Source organism: Danio rerio, chromosome 20, assembly GCF_052040795.2.
Source record: "Danio rerio strain M-AB ecotype USA chromosome 20, GRCz13ab, whole genome shotgun sequence".
NCBI classification, from domain to species: domain Eukaryota; kingdom Metazoa; phylum Chordata; class Actinopteri; order Cypriniformes; family Danionidae; genus Danio; species Danio rerio.
Window position 1 is genome coordinate 48,477,679 of NC_141040.1, and position 17,707 is coordinate 48,495,385.

Here is a 17,707-nt window from a genome sequence, read left to right on the forward strand (position 1 = left end):
CGACAAGTTTATTCTGGTTGTGACATAAATCTTATAGAAATGTGATAATAAAAAAAAGAAAATATGGATCATCGCTTGTGATTTTTCAGTCGAGCGTTGGACTAAATCCTGCATGCATCACCAAGAAGTTTTACTCAAAGACTGGTTTATGACATTAAATGAGTCACTTGAATATCAATAACATGCATGTAGATCACTGCAAGATAAAAGTCTGTAGTAAATGTAATTATAAATCATAACAAGCAATGCATAATAAGGAAAACAACATTTAACTGTAAACGTGACTTTATTCTTAGTGTTTTTCATTTAAAGCAAACATTAGCCTTTCAAAATGGAAAAGGAAAGGAAATCTTCATAGATAATGTAATTAGATGTATAAACTTCAATAAAGGCTAATTAGATGAATTATCTAAACCTTTTAAACATTTAAAGTACAGAAATTATATTTGGCCAATAGTTTACCCAATTTATTAGTGGTTTAAGCTTAGGATATGTTCTGTATGTGATATGTAGACAACTGTATGTACTTTCTAAAGGGGTTATTCGTTTGCAAGCAAACCTTGACTACAGATTAGCTCTTGAAATACAAGATCATTTCCTTTAAAATCTTCAATGAGGCATGAAAAGGTCATCGGAGAATGTAGACAGGCATATTGATGGTTCATCTTTGCTTGAGTGATCTATTTAAACACCCAATGGTTTCCCAATGTGAGACTTTCTGTTTACTGTTTGCTTTTCAAATAATTACCAATCTGAAGCTGATATCTACCTTCAGACATACAGTACATTTGAAAAAAAAAACTGGTTTATTGGCATTGGTATTTTTTGCTTGAGACACTGAGTTTTCAGGCTAAAATCTATGTTAAAGAGATAGTTTTTGAGATAAGTATAGTGTATATAAAGAATATAAAGAAGATATTTTGAAGAATGTTGGAAACTTGTAACCATTGTCTTTCATAGTATTTGCTTTTCCTACTATGCATGTCAATGGTTACCGGTTTCCAACATTTTTATTATACAATTGAAGCCAGATTTATTAGCCCTCCAGAATTATTAGTCCCCTGTATATTTTATTCTGTATATTCAATTTCTGTTTAATGGAAAGAAGTGGAATATATTTTTCAAGATAATATTCAGCTTAAACTGCAATTTAAAGGCTTAACTAGGTTAATTAGTGTTATTAGGCAAGTCATTGTATAACGATGTTTTTTTTTCTGTAGACAATCAAAAATATATTGCTTAAGGGGGCTAATAATGTTGACCTTAAAATGGTTTTAAAAAATTAAAAACTGCTTTTATCCTGGCCAAAATAAAACAAAGACTTTCCCCAGAAGAAAAAATATTATAGGAAATACTGTGAAAATTTCCTTGCTCTGTTAACATTTGGAAAATATATAAAAAAGAAAAACAGGAGGGCTAATACTTTTGATTTAACAATATTTTTTATGTTCAAGTATGAATAAACGATGACAGAATTGTACTTTTAAGACCTTCATATTTGCTGTAAATTCATTCCTGTAATGAAAAACAGCATCTAACAACATTTTCTGTCTATCTGTTGCAGGCAGCAAGTTTCGAAGAAAAACTATAAGTATATTGATTGGTGTCATCTGGATGTATTCACTGCTGTGGGCTGTTTTTCCTATTCTGGGATGGGGAGGATATGGGCCAGAACCCTTCGGTTTGGCCTGCTCTGTGGATTGGATGGGATACCAGCACTCTTTAAACCGCTCTTCATTCATTATGGCTTTAGCCATTCTGTGCACCCTCATGCCATGTGTGGTCATCCTGTTCTCTTATAGTGGCATCGCCTGGAAGCTCCACAAGGCTTATCAGTCCATCCAGAGCAATGATAACCTGCCCAACTCAGGGGCCGTCGAGAGAAAAGTCACCCTGGTAAGGGTATTGTATATGTATATGTATATGTATATATATATATATATATATATATATATATATATATATATATATATATATATATATATATATATATATATATATATTTTTTTTTTTTATGTGTGCATGTAAAGCAATTTGTTTAAAAAAGTTATTGGGTTCTTCTCTATAGAAGCTCTAACTCCACCCCATTTAGAGCGTCATTATGGATGTTTTACGCTATAACTAACATGGTTCAAATGATGGATCTGTGACAGAAAAAGTACTGTTTTGGAAAACACTTGTCACTATATCACACTTTTCCCAAACAATGCGTCATACTATGAAAATTCAGCCACGAGTTATGTCATTCACTGTCAGACCTTACCAGGCTTTTTTACAGTAGAATACTGGCAACACTGTTGCCAGCTAATTACTGTAATGGTTTGGTTACAGTGACTCACTAGTAACAGTGTTGCCAGTGAATTACTGTAATAGATCAGTAGCGGTAACAACTGGATACTGCTTACAGTAAATTACTGTACTGTAGTGTTACAACTCACAGCATTACTGCATACACAATAATAGTATGTCATATATATAGTTATTATTAGTTATTTATTATTTGTACAACACAATTTCATACAAATCCTGCTTGTTTTACAGTAAAATACTGTTTCCTATTATCACAGTAAAATTCTGGCTATTTTACAGTTATCTACTACATAATCTACAGTAAGGGTTACCAGTGTTGTTTGGGAAACACATCCCTGATTGGCTATTTTTAGTACTACTAATGAAATCAAGTCATTTTAAGATAGCAAACCACACAATGTGAGTTTCAGGCCTCGTTTACACTAATACATTTTAGTTTTTAAATGCATACGTTTTGCTATGGTTACGCCATCCGTCCACACTACCCCAGAGCTTTTGAACCCCAAAATCGGAGTGTTTTGGAAACGCAGAGGAGGCCTTTTTGGTCTTTATGCTGCTGCTGCTGCGTGTGAGTATGGATGTGGGAAAACGGAGACATCTGAAAACGGAGGCATGCAGACATGCACCTAATTGCTTGGGGCTTGTTCTCAATATTAAGTGCACAAAGTTCAGTCTTGTATCCATTCCTTGTAAGCTCAGACTTCACAAGTTTAATACAGACGAGAAACTCCTGAGGAAACGTCGGGTACAGCTTCAAAAAGAACACTGTACTTTTTATAACTTGATTCACATCACCCTGCAGGCTACGTTGTTTCACTGTCTTAAAAATTTATAGAAAACATGATATAAGGAGCTGCCTATTTTTATTTTGATATTAACAACATAACAGACACCAAAAATTTTGAGGTGTCATGTAGCTACATATTTATATGACCGTCATCTTCACTGTAATGGAGCATATACAGTAACATAACTGCATCCTTTCATTATTAATGTAAAATACGAACATACCCTCACTTTTTTTTTTGCTAAATATCAGTTTTAATAATCAATAATGGCCATTATAAAAGTATAACATGAAATATGTCTATACAAGAAAATAAAGGCAAGCAATCAGTGGTTCCATAAATTAATATATTAACTTATATTTGCTCTTAGACAAAACATGTTACCTGAGAAAGTAATATATTCTATATATAAATATATTCTATATATAAATATATAAATAAAATTAATAAACAAAAACATGTTTATTTTAAATTCCTAGTTTTTCCCAATCCGAAACGCTTGTAAAGACTTGAATTATTACAAAACAAGATGGAGATTTCATTGCAGGGTACTTTATTTATATTCTCCTGGATTTTGTATAAGTGTGGTGGTGTTTGCATCTGATTTTATTTTTAGTGGTGCTGTCAAACGAATTATCGTGTACAAAAAATGTTTAGTACACATGGATGTATTGAATAAATGTTTATTACAGGGGTTTTTCTTTCATTTTTCAGCCAGTTTCTTGAACTTTCTCCCATTTATAAGCAAAACCTTTTGGAAGTCTATTAAAGCTGTTTGGCATTTCTTATTTTGGCTGATTTAAACAATTATAAACAACATAAAACAAACATTTTGATATTCTAATAGCGATTCCTACGTAGAAGAATCATTTCCTGCCCTCTAACTTAGTCTCATTGACGTCATGTAAAAACAACGTCTGATTTTCCCAATATTGTGCAGCCCTAATTTTCATTTGTATTGCTTTGTGCTTTTTCCACCTTTTCTGTATTAGATCTCCTTGTTTATTTGTAATCAAAAGTCTGCTATATCATGCAAAAAAAAATAAGTTCTGTCAAAAGTTGCCATTATAATGCATTGTGCTGAGATTTGCCAGCACTATAAACACAACTGACACTGTAAAAACAGTGATCTGGCCCTTTAAGTGTTGAACGTTCTGGGTCACACTTTTAGCAAACCCTAAAGGTTTCACACGTCTGCTGAAAAACTCTATCCTGGTACAGTGACAGACGCTGTTTCACACCCCAGATCCATCTTTTGATCACAACAAAGTTGTTTGTCTCAGTTGGTTTTAAACTATAAAACTAAAAGGAACATTTTACTGACAAAAATGATAGAAGTGGGTAAAGGTCAAGCACTATTCAACACGTAAAGGTCACTAATGGGTGTAAACAGGTTCTAAGAAATAGCCCCATGTAATTTTCCAGGAATATACAGTATATTTAAAGGCTAAAAATGTTTCATAATTGTATCATCCCTCCTGGATATAAGGGCAAAATGGTAATTGGGTGTTTCTGAAAAAATTTCTCCTGAACCTGCCAGATATGATATTTAAGCATAATCAGTGTTGTTCATATAGCTTAATTATTAAATTGTGCATGCGGAACCATCACTTTAGATTAATGCATTAGTGCCCTTTCCTCCAGACTCCAGCAGCGGTGGCCTGTCCAACATGAATCACTTTAAACGCTTTCCGCTGTCAGCTCAAGTTTCCCTTTTGTGTTTCAGATGGGCATCCTGATCAGCACTGGCTTTATTGTGTCCTGGGCGCCCTATGTGTTCGTCAGTCTCTGGACCATGTTTCGCTCCGAGGGAGAAGACAGCGTGGTGCCAATCGTCAGCTTGCTTCCCTGCCTCTTCGCAAAGTGCTCAACGGTGTACAACCCTTTGGTCTACTATGTTTTCCGCAAATCTTTCCGCAGAGAGATACATCAGATCCGGATATGTTGTTTTCAAGGTTGCTGGGATGCTGTGAGCAAAATGACAAGAGGAGATGGTCCAGAGGAAACTAGCGGGACACATGAGACAGATAATATTTGAACCCGAGTGGTTCACCAATAACAAAGTTCCTTTCTAGGATAGTCTATAAACATGACAGCCAAATTTTGTATTGATTTCGGGCAGTTTATCCAGGACCAAAGTCCTAGCAAAATGAATAGGGTTATCCTGAACACTCTACATTTCTAACCGGCATGCATCCTGCGGTGATCACCGGTGATCAGTTCTGCGCAGATTTTGGCCATCTCAAACGAGTCTAATCCCAATCCGCTTGTTAAGTGGTGACATTTTGGTGACGTTTGTAATACTGTTTCCGGGTCCAAACCACCACTCATTTGAGTTGAGATCTTATTAGTTTTTTTTTTTTTTATTCAAAACAAACATCAAAGTTAACTTTATATAAAGTCATAGTGTACAATCTCTGGGTTTGCTGCATATCAAATACCAACATTTTAACAATTTGTAAAAAATGTAATCACTTTCTGGCCATTGGATATTAGGCATGGACATATATATTGCGATCGTGATTTTCGGAAGTATTAAATCGCTTTGTAAACGTTTATAATTACCTCCCTATGCAGTTGAATAGAGAGCTTGGAACCGGAAGCCAATTCGCGTGACGTCACACTAAACAAGCGGATAGGATTTTCCCATAGAGTTTTCGAACATTGCAAATAGTAAGAATATTTCGAATTAGTGGCAAAATCTAAAGTGACCTGTCCTTTTATTGCTGTTGCTTTTGTACAAATTACATTTTAGGAGGCCTTTTAGTTTGTCCAGCTCACTCCTCTGACCTCTAGAGGTGCTCTAGCAACAGACACTAGAGGCCATGGTCTTTAGCCATCAATCAACTCCCATGCGGAGAGTCGCTTGTTCGATCCCAGCGTGGAGCAGGTTGATTGGTGTAGGACTGGCGAAGTTACATTGGTGGCAGGACCCAGATGGGAGTGAGATTTAGGGGGGGTGAGTGTAACAGAGACCAGCTAGTGAAGGGCTTTGCAGGTAAAACCTCACTCAATTGAACCCGAAAAGGCGCTCTAGCTACATACAATAAAGCCCATGGTCTATAGCCTCCTTGTTAGAGCAACCGACTCCCATTCAAAGATTTGCTGATTCGATCCCCGCAAAATCATTCTCTGATCTGCAACAAAACAATCGCTCCAAGATCGCGAGTATGAGGTGGTCTCGGCGCAGTTGAAACAAACTCTGAAGCGGTTCAGTTGTAATGAGAAAGCAATACAATCCAACAAACTAACAAACCAGCCTATTTCACTGTGTATTATGGACATGTAATAGGCACACATACTGCTATAAGCAGAGAGAAAGATGAGTAGACCAGTAAAAGTGTGCTTCATGTCAAATACAAAAGTGAAAGTAAGTGAACTATTTAAAAACATATAATATCATGAACTTTTTTTTTTTGGTTAACAAGATGTCTGATATATAATCAATACAATACAACATAGGCTCATTCTGGAAACGTAGCCCTATATACTTTTCTGGAGATCGCAAATTATGTAGCCAGAAGTATATGTATGGCTGCATTTCGTCTTTAAACCAAATGCTACGAGGTGGTATGACGCCGCCCCTTTTCGCGCTTACCAGCTGACCACTTACCTCCGTGTGGACAACTTTCTTGCTGTTACAATTTGTCCAGTTTGCTCGTGATGTACATGCAGACTTGCGACACAGAGAGGAGTTGACAAAGACAATGAGTTTGAGTCTGACAAAAATGGTTCCAGAAAGCGGGTAGGAGAAAAACAGAAGCCAAAAAATAAAATGAACAACTAAATAACAAGGTGAGAATGTGGTAAAATCTGAAAACGTGATAAAAATCAGATGGGGGCTTTTCTTTTTCTGGATTGCTTTTGAAAACACTGTTGGTTGGGTTAAGGGAAGGAGGAGGGTGGCTAAGTCGATTAATCAATCAGTCAGTTGACATCGGCCTCTGGTCGATTCACGTAAACAAAAGCTGCAAAAAATTTTGTTCTTGGGACGTATTTGGCGCTCAAATGTATATGGTTGTGCATTTTCAGAATGAGCCTGGGTTGAATATATATTTTACAAATCTTGACAACTGAAATGAAGCTCTGGATGAGAAGTTCTCACCTCTTATTTATATTTGGTGATGTTATTTATATTTGGTGTCTATGGATGTCACCATTCGAAATGAAAGCACACCTTTTGCTTACTGTCTCATTTCTTATTGGCATAAATTAAAATAGCAACGTATGACAGCTGATCAAGCAGAATCCTAAAAAATACACAAACCTAAAGAGAATTTACGTGCCCGTGACTTTCTGTAACTACTTAGTAAGTTTTAACAATTTTGGTCCATTAAAGGGTCACGAAACACCAAAACACATTTTTTGAGCTGTTGACAGTCGTATATGTGTCCCACACTGCTATAAACACTATTAGGACGCCTATATTTCACTAAAAAGTGTAAATTGGTTGTTTTTGTGGTTGTTTTTAATAGCGTGTATTCCAGCATACAGACTGGGCGTCTGTGCCAGAGTGAGTCTTATTACGTCTTACAGTGTGATGCATTAATGCATGAGTAAAGCTTGGTTCAAACCAATCAGCGAGCTCTATTGTGCAACTTCATTAATATTCATTAGTGTCACAGTGTTTTCACGACAGAGACGCCACGTTGTGTTGGCAAAACAAGCGTGAAGTGTTGCTTTTATAGTTTGCTGCCGTTAAGTTTTGTTTTCATTTTCTCTCTGTGAGAACGCAGCTGGCGTCACGTATGGATTAACAGTGTACGCGACGCTCGACAACAATAACTTACGTGTCTAAGGAGGATTATTGTTTACCTGAGAGCTGTTCTCATCTCCAAACACTGAGATCTGGATTCGCTTGTAGTATTCTCTTCATAAAGACGCGGCTCTAGTTACTGGTGATTGTCCCGTCTCTACAGATTTGGTAAGTGAGCGACCAGTACTGTTTGTTAATTCAGTTTGCTCGTATCGAACTAAGTTAACTATTGCACCGAGTGTAAACACGTTAGCACCACAACCAAACTTTAACCTCGTGTAGGGTTTTTACCGCATTTAGTGACCGGAATAACACACGCGGCTTTCTGACGCTACCTGCCGTGTGCATCTAAGTTTCCGGGAAATGCGGAGGTTTATTTTCTCTCATTCGCCGTGCGGTATCAAACATTGCATGAAAAATACACGCTTAGAGCAGTTCCTCGAATCAAATATCTCGTTTGTCGAGAGGGGCATGAATGAATTCCCTGAATGAAAGAGCCAAACTGCAGTTAAAGTCCAACATTTAATAATTTGGCAAATAATTCGACTACAGATGTCCATGTAGGTTAAACACCATCACTTTCTCCTGTCTGTGTATTTTGACTCTGAAACTCGCGCGTGCCCAAATAGACACTCCCACACCCTCCCACTTTAGTTCCTCCGACACTCTCCCCTAAACAGAGCTGGACACGCCCACTTTTCTGACTTTTTCCAAAGTAGAGGTGTGAAAACACCCTGCTGAAACGAGGGGGTTTCATGGCCCTTTAAGAAACTTTATTGTGTAAAAGGGAACTACACCAAGAACAAAACGACAACATTGTAACAATTGTAATCCCTGTTTCATAACAAAACAATCGATTTAGAGGGGTGAAAACACCCTAAAACATGTTAATTACAATTTGCTATCCATGCACAAAGACTGGCATGACACCAATCTCCTTTACAGCTGTTTCAATGGAAACCAAAAGACACAGTTATAATCACTGGAAGAACGGAGACAAGACTAACAGGACACGAGAAGTCTTCTCCTGTCAAAAACAGCGCAGGCACACAGTGGTTGCCAAAACACAGAAATTGCCGCAAAACATAAGCGAATCTGTACAGACCCCTGCCCCCAAAGAACCTCATGGACTGACGATTTGCTATTTTGACTGAATATTAAGCAATGCACTTTTCCCCATTCATAGAATTGCGAATGACCTACATGTATATGTATTGTCTTTGGTCAATAGTGCACTCATCGGTCACTTTATGCACTTACCGGCCACTTTATTAGATACAGTACGCCTGTTCATTAACTATTCATAATCAAATTTATAATCATCATCAGCTAAACAGCAGGATAGGCAGGAAGAATCTGCTTAAGTTCAACCCGAGTTCCAAAAAGGTGATTATGTGACTTTAAAAACCAGGACACATCAAGCCAATGGTTGACCATTGAGCTTTGTCAGGCCATCTGTCAGTGCCGGTCTGGCTAATTGGTTTGGTTTAATTTTGTCTCAGGTTAACTTTGGATCGAGTTTGCTCGATTCAGCATGTAGAATTGGGGTCAGCCATCAGCTGAAGAGAGAACTCTAATTGGTTATTCAGCAACAAAGAGCACGAGAACAAAAACTGAAGTGACTTACCCAAGCAAACAATTCAAGTCAAGAAGGAACACACAAAAACCGCCTGTAATTTCACTGCATTTATCTTGATCTTATTTGCAAATTATATGGATTATTAGATTATCAGGCATGTTGCATGTATGAATCCCCCCACGGTGAGTTACAATTACTGTGATATTGGCATTAAATCTTTGCTTTTAAAGCTTTGTTTATAGTTTGTGTGTGCATTTCAGAAGTTCCGGTTTCTCTTTGTGGAATGAGAAAACCGCGGAAAGACACATCTACTCACACAGGCACAGAAAGCATGCTCTTGTTTCAGTCTGGTGCCAGTTTGGTGTGTTCATGTGCAGCTTTTTGCTCTAAAAGCAGGTTGACAACAGTTGTTTTTTTTATGCACTAGTTGTTTGACGCAGTGGCGCAGTAGGTAGTGCTGTCGCCTCACAGCAAGAAGCTCGCTGGTTCGATCCTCGGCTCAGTTGGCCTTTCTGTGTGGTGTTTGCATGTTCTCCCTGCATTCGCGTGGGTTTCCTCCGCGTGCTCCGGTTTCCTTCACAGTCTAAAGACATGCGGTACAGGTGAACCAGGTAGGCTAAATTGTTCGTAGTGTTAGAGTGTGTTTGTGGATGTTTGCTAGACATGGGTTGCGGCTGGTTGCGGCTGGAAGGGCATCCGCTGTGTAAAAATGTGTTGGATAAGTTGGCGGTTTATTCCGCTGTGGCGACCATGGATTAACAAAGAGACTGAGCCAACAAGAAAATGAATGAATGAATGAATGAATGAATGAATGAATGTTTGACATCAACTTGATGTATCCTAGTGCAAGACAGCTGACCCAGGTACAGAAATTGCTGATCTGTTGGGAATTTCATGCATGACCATGTCAGAATGGCTTGAAAAAGAGAAAGTGTTCAGTGAGGTACACCCTTACCTGACAAAAGTCTTGTTGCCTATACAGGTTTTAGGAACAACAAATAATAACTTGACTTCTAGTTGATCATTTAGTATTAGAAGAGGCTTATACAGTATCAAAGGCAAAGGCCTCTAGACTACGCTTATTTTACCAAAGTAAAATATGATCATGTCTTGATTTTTAATGATTTAATTAGGACTGTACGGTCTGACTTTGCTTTGCTGACTGAAAAAGTTGTCACTTAACAGTCCACTATAGAATATGAAGTCATGCTGCAGTGGAAAAAGAACTTCCATGAGCTTGGAGGACTGCATCCATACATCTCTGCAATCACTCAAATAACTGATTAATAAAGTGATCTGGAATGCAAAGAAAGCGTTCTTGCAGAACGCCCAGAGTTCATCAACATTATTTAGATTCATCTTCAAGGCCTCCTCCTTCATCTTACTCATGACATGCTCAATAATGTTCATGTCTGGTGACTGGGCTGGCCAATCCTGGAGCACCTTCACCTTTTTTGCTTTCAGGAACTTTGATGTGGAGGCTGAAGTATGAGAATGCTCAGGCTGTTGATGTTGCCATTCACTCTGCAGATCTCTCACACGCCCCTATACTAAATGTAACCTCAGACCATGATTATTCCTTCACCAAACTTGACTGATTTCTTTGAGAATCTTGGGTCCATTTGGGTTCCAATCAGTCTTTAGTTCAGAAGATTAGAAAAATCTACCTTTTGCCACTTTTCCAAATGATCAACACAAAAGCAAGTTATTATTTGTTGCTTTTACAACTGGGATTGATGACAAGATTTTTGTCAGGTAGTGCAGTTCTGTGGGTGAAAATACCTTTTTGATGCCAGACGGCAGAAATAAGGTTTGAGCCAACAGAAACTCAAAACCAGCAAACCAGCAATACTGGATGTTTAGAGAAACCTTTCAGGTCGGCCAGGCTTGGAAAATAAGGCTCTTGGCATATCTAGTCGGCAACCAGTTAAAATATTAGATTCCATTCCAGTGCCTTAAGCAAAACTCTTAAATGAAAAGTAATGACTTTATGTCATGGACCTCAAACATTTTTCATGAATCTGGCATTTAACCGATCTTGATGATTGCACTTTATCACTGATGTTAAATGTCAGTTTTTTTCTTCAATCAGATTTCTTTGTATTGTTTTCAGAAGGACAGTTAAAACACGTTACACACATACCATAAACACTGTAAAATTCAGCTAATAAGAAGATGAGTTTGATTCTGAGTTCTGAACAGTTCATTAACAAAATTACCCATGCTTCACACACACACACACACACACACACACACACACACACACACACACACACACAAATAAATGTATAATTAAACTATACGGTAATCTCAAATCGACAGTTTTTGCTACATTCAAAAAAATGCTGGGTTGTCGTAACCCAACATTGGGTAAAATTTAGGTCAAACTATTTTAAAAGGGGGTCCAACATAGTACTAACAAAGTGTATCTTATGAAGTGGTTGTTGAGTGAATATTATGAAGTCGTGATGAACTTTAATGCATTTTTATAGGGAAAAAAATATATATGAAAAGATTTGGAGATGGCGTGTGTTGAACCATTCAAGGGCGACACAGTGGCTTAATGGATAGCACTGACAGCAAGAAGTTCGCTGGTTTGAGTCCCAGCTGGGCCAGTTGGAATTTCTGTGTGGAGTTTGCATGTTCTCAACATGTTGGCATGGGTTTCCTCGAGTTTACCCCACAGTCAAAGACATGTGCTATAGGTCAATAGGATGAACTAAAATTGGTCATAGTGTATGAGTTTGTGTGAATGATATAGTGTATGGGTGGTTCCCAGGGCATCCGCTGCTCAAAACATAGGCTGGAATGGTTGGCGGTTCATTCCACTGTGGCAACCTATGATAAATCAGAGACTAAGCCGAAGGTTAATTAATGAATGTATAATCACAAACACAGTTTTTGCTACGCTCTAAAAAAGTGTTGAATTGTCGTAACCCAACATTGGATAAAATTTGGGTCAAACCATTTTAAAAGGGGGTCCAACATAGTACTAATAAGGTTTATCTTAAAGTGGCTGCTGAGTGAATATTAGGAAGTCATGTGATGAGCTTCAATGACTGGGTGCTTTGGTTTTCCCTACAGTTCAAACACATGCGCTACTACTGTAGCACAATCGCCTCACAGCAAGATGGTCGCTGGTTCGAGCCTCGGCTGGGTCAATTGGCATTTCTGTGTAAAGTTTGCATGTTCTCCCCATGTTGCCGTGGGTTTCCTTCGGGTGCTCAAGTTTCCCTTACAAGTCCAAAAACATGCGCCATAGGTGAATTGGTTAGGCTAAATTAGCTGTAGTGTTTAAGTTTGTGTACGGATGTTTCCCAGTGATGGGTTGCAGCTGGAAGGGCATTCGCCGCGTAAAACATATGCTGGATAAGTTTGCTGTTCATTCCGCTGTGGCGACCCCGGATTAATTAAGGGACTAAGCTGACAAGAAAATGAATGAATAACTGAGTGTGTGTATATACGAGAGTGTATGGGTGTTTCCCAGGACTATGTTGCGACTTGAAGGGCATCCGCTGTGATAATTTTAAGGTAAGTGGTTGCAAACAATTTATGTGCGCTGAATTTAAACAAACAACTTGCATTAAGTAGATTGTTTGAACTCAGCCTAGGGTGGCACAGTGGTTAGTACTGTTGCCTCACAGCAAGAAGGTTGCTGGTTCTAGTCCTGGCTGGCTCAGTTAGCATTTCTGTGTGGAGTTTGCATGTTCTCCTCGAGTTGGCGTGGGTTTCCTCCAGGTGCTCCAGTTTCCCCGACAGTCCAAAGACATGCGCTATAGGTGAATTGGGTAAACAAAATTGGCTGAAGTGTATAAGCGTGTGTGTGAATACGAGAGTGTATGGGTGTTTCCCAGTGCTGGGATGCAGCTGAAAGGGCATCCGCTGTGTAAAACATATGCTGGAATAGTTGGCGGTTCATTCCGCTGTGGTGACCCCTGATAAATAAGGGATAAGCCACAGAAAAAAGAATGAATAAATTCACCCCAAATAAATTGTTTGCAACTTACTTTGAAAATAATGTAGTAAATCCAACGAATGTTTGTTTGAGATATCTACAGTAGAAATTAGCACATTTATGTGGGTTTACAGTCCTCTGACAATCCCACGTTTATCTGTTTAGACAATATCTTATTCTTGTCTCCTTTCGTAGAATTATACACTGCTGCTGCTGCTGCTAATCTTTCCCCTTTTATCAGTTTACTGTGAGGTAAATGCTTTTGTAATCCTTTGAAGAAGATAAAGAGTTTATAAAGAAGACGATTGTTTGATTGATTAATCATTGTGAAGTCTTTTTTCTTCCTTTGAACCTGTTTTCCATCAAACCCATTTTCCACACTCAAAGTTTCACTGCGTTTCCTCTTATGCTCATTGTATAAGATTAATGCATCTATTAGCAGTGAAAGGGGCTGATCATCAGGTGACATCTACAGACTGAATGAAGGCTCCTGTTAATATTTGTTTGTATGACTTTAATACAAACACCCTATTGAGTCTTTGATGGAAAGTCGTGCTTGCTATGTCAAGCTTTTTGGCATTGATTCAGCTTCCCAGCTCCTTGCAAACAAAGAAAGTCACATATTACCAATCTGGCTGCATCAGACAAAATTAGGAAATGTTATGCATATCAGATTTATACTAGGCAGGTTAATGCCAGTTGCCTTTTACTTGGTTTTTCCCAACCATGACATCTCCGTCAAGCAGCTCTCTGTGGGATTTCTGGATTGCCAGCAGGAGTGTCTTATTGAATTAGGGAGCAAATGAAAGTTAAAGCCAGGTGTCACTGAACATACCAGATATAGCAGCTTTCAAATGCTCAGAATAATAATATATGTGTGCTATTCTTTAGGCCACTAGAGAATTTTCGGTAAGATGTAGTAATAAAAATTAAAAAATAAATAAAAAAAATATCCGCTTGTTAAGTCGTGACGTATAAAATACTGTTTCCGGGTTCAAACCGCTACTCATCTAAATTGGGAAGATATTAGTTTATGACCCCTTTTTTATTCATATCACACATTAATTTTATATAAAATCATGATGTACACAGCAGGACATGCTGCATCGCAGACAACAATATTTTAACAATAAAAAAAAAATGTATTACTTTACGGCCATCTGATATTAGGCATTGATATATATCTTGATATTCGAAAGTATTACATCACTTTGTAAATGTTTGTTGTGAGCATTTTTTAAGATACAGTATGATACAGCGATTGGACCTGGAAGCCACTTCGCGTGACGTCACACTTATGCCGAGTTCAGACAGCCTGATTTTCAAAGTAGTCGTGTCAAAGATGTTTTTACACTGCATGAATATCTGGGCTAGGTCTTTTGTCGCTGCTTTGTTTACACTGCAAAATGGATCAGCGACAGGGACTTTCACATTGCATGACTTTACAATAGAAAAAAATCGTGACATCTTCGTCCAAATTACGTCTCACAGCCAAAAACATGTAGTATATCTTTTGTTATTAACTACATAACAAGAAAGAAGCCTTTAATAGGGTAGAAATGTACATATTTGCTCGCCTGGGTTTGAACGCAAGATGATGGTATGATGCCGTTCCTTTTCGCGCTTACAAGCTTACCTCTTTACGGACAGCTTTTCTACTGTTATCAGTTTTTCCAGTGGCTCACCACGTACGTCGGAGGATTTGAGATGCAGATTTGAGTCCAGTAAAGAACGATTCTAGAAAGCAGGTAAGACAAAGACAAAAGCCAAATAAAAAAAAAAAAGAAACAAGTAAATAACAGGGTGAGAATGTGGTAAAATCTGAAAACTTGGTAAAAATCAAGCTGCTGTGAGGGCTTCTCTTTTTCTGGATTGCTTTTGGGTGGGTGGGCCGGTCAATCGGTGCTTTTGAAAACACTATTGGTCGGGTTTAGGGAAGGAAGGAGGGTGGGTCAGTCAGTAAGTCAGTCGACAGAGGCCTCTGGTGGATTTACGCGAGAGCAGCAGGTCCGAATGGCACTCGCAAGAGAAATTTGAGATCTGGGGTCTGTTCTTCATACGTGGATTACTCAGTTACCTGGATTTGGATATTGACGATTTGACACGGTCCAGGATCGTTTCTTCTTCAAAGCTAATCATTGAGTTGTTGTCATAGCAACAGTTCTGCTAGGTCAAACCTGATCGGGAGCAGGTTCAATTTATATAAACAGGATTAGATCGGCTCAGTTCAAGCAAAGATAATAGAGAAAGTATGTTCCGAATTCTGATATTTTCTTACAGTAGTAGTTATATACACTTGGAAAAATAGTAAATATTTTTAACTATATATATATAGTTATAGTTATTAATAAAATAAATAAAGTTATATATATTAATAAAACTTATGCAATCTGCACCCTCGAAATGAAAGTACAAAGACTGCCACTTAGTGGTGCAAATAGAAAACATTGATATGAACTTTTTAGATTGCTTCAGTACAATTTGTGTATGATAATAGAAATGCAGAATATGTGACTTTTTAAAAAAAGAAATAATACATTAATGCAGTAATGAGCATGTTTTGACAGCAAATATGCCAGTGATTATGCTTCACAAAAGTTGCAGACGCCTTTACCAATATCAAAATGCTTTTGTAAACATCCAGTTATTCCATACAGCGATTAAAAAAACGGCTACTATAATAAAGAAAATCTTTTCTAAATGTAGAACTAAATACACTGATATGCATTAAAATACATGATGAATATTCTTGACACGTGAAAGTGTAAAGCCTGCAGTTCACAACAAATGTGGAAGGTTATTGCGTGTCATATTTAACAAACCGTTTACTGCTAATTTGATGTAATTTTGCTCACATGGATAATTGAATATTAATCAGATGATGTCATCACGCTGCTGTGCTGTCAGCCAATCGTTGCATTGCTGATCATGATTTTGAGGATCGATAGATGGGGTCCATTTTTCGTACCTCACTTAAATAATCTAAGATGATTTGGCAGATCCTGGATCTTTCAATCTTGATAACTGATCTCTGGCAAATTTGGTTCTTCGAACAAGTTCGTGAATCAGATTTAAATGTCTGGATAAACAGAGATCTGAGATCGCTGCGTGTGTTGTGAAGAACATATTTTTTACATGTTTTTACATATTTCCCCTAACACCTCCTATCACTTAAATATGTACAACATATAGGCTCATTCTGAAAACGTAGCCTTATATACATTTCTGGAGATCACGAATTATGTAGCCAGAAGTACTGTACATATGGATGCATTTTGTCTTTAAAACAAGTACTACGGGGTGGCATGGTGTTGTTCCTTTTCACGCTTACTAGCTGACCATTTTCCTCTATATATACAGCTTTTCCACTATAAACAGTAGCTCGCCATGTACGTAAGCAAACTTGAGATGCAGAGAGGAGTTGACCACGACGACGAGGTTCAAGTCTCGTAAAGATGGTTCCAGAAGGTAGGCAATAAAAACAGAAGCCAAAAATTAAAATAAACAAGTACATAACAGGGTAAGAATGTGGTAAAATCTGAAAACGTTCTAAAAATCAGGCAAGGGCTTCTTTTTTTTTTTTTTTTGTGGATTGCTTTTTAAAACTGTCGGTTGGGTTTATGGAAGCTGGTGGGTGGGTCAATCAGTGCTTTTGAAAAACACTATTGGTTGGGTTAATAGAAGGAGAAGGGTGAGTCAGTCGATCAGTCATTCAGTCAGTAGACAGCGGCCTCTGGTGGATTTACAAGAGAACAGCAGGCCAGATTGGCACTCATGAGAGTAATTTGAAATCTCAAAAAGCGTACAGAGCGGCCTCTGCTGGACTCATGGAAAACAAAAACATAAAAAAACGTACCTCCTGGGACATATATGGAGGTCTTTAGAAATGTATATAGGGGTACGTTTTCAGAAGGAGCCTGGGTTGAATATGTATCCAAGGCACATGAAAGTTCAGTATATGCAGAGGTGTTTACAGATGAACATTTACATAAGGTCATTTCTGCAACACTAGCGTCTGCAGAATTGCAGAAAAGATTTTTTTCACATATGTCACTGCTTAAAGAGAACTTGGACAGCTCAACGAAGAAGTCAGTCTCTGCATAATATTACTGGGATAAAAGGGATATTGTTTTCATTTCTATCTATAAATGTATGCCGAGTTCTTCAAGTAATTTATCTCATGTTCCCATCCACATTGTATGCGTATAGTGATTAATGCAGCACAGCCGATCTGCACTATATGGCCATAATGGTAATAACATTAAGCTGAGCTGTGTGAAACTTTTAATCACTTTCATGGAGGAAGCAGTGGCAGATTC

At 37.9% G+C, this 17,707-nt stretch overlaps 1 protein-coding gene and 1 long non-coding RNA gene across 3 annotated transcripts in view; one reads left to right on the top strand and one right to left on the bottom strand.

Annotated features, from left to right (window-relative positions):
• opn8a (opsin 8, group member a) overlaps positions 1 to 5,136 on the top strand; it is a 44,820-nt gene extending 39,684 nt beyond the window's left edge. Inside the window, 2 exon segments of the mRNA NM_001316947.1 lie at positions 1,565 to 1,896; positions 4,825 to 5,136. Of these exon segments, the coding sequence (NP_001303876.1) occupies positions 1,565 to 1,896; positions 4,825 to 5,136 (644 nt within the window).
• The window catches only part of LOC141379446 (uncharacterized), an 80,544-nt gene continuing 66,582 nt past the window's right edge, over positions 3,746 to 17,707 (bottom strand). For both annotated transcript variants that reach the window (XR_015519154.1, XR_015519152.1), the window contains 2 exons: positions 15,025 to 15,125; positions 3,746 to 5,104 (listed from right to left, as the gene is read on the bottom strand). This is a non-coding gene — a long non-coding RNA (uncharacterized LOC141379446). The remainder of the gene's footprint in view (positions 5,105 to 15,024; positions 15,126 to 17,707) is intronic.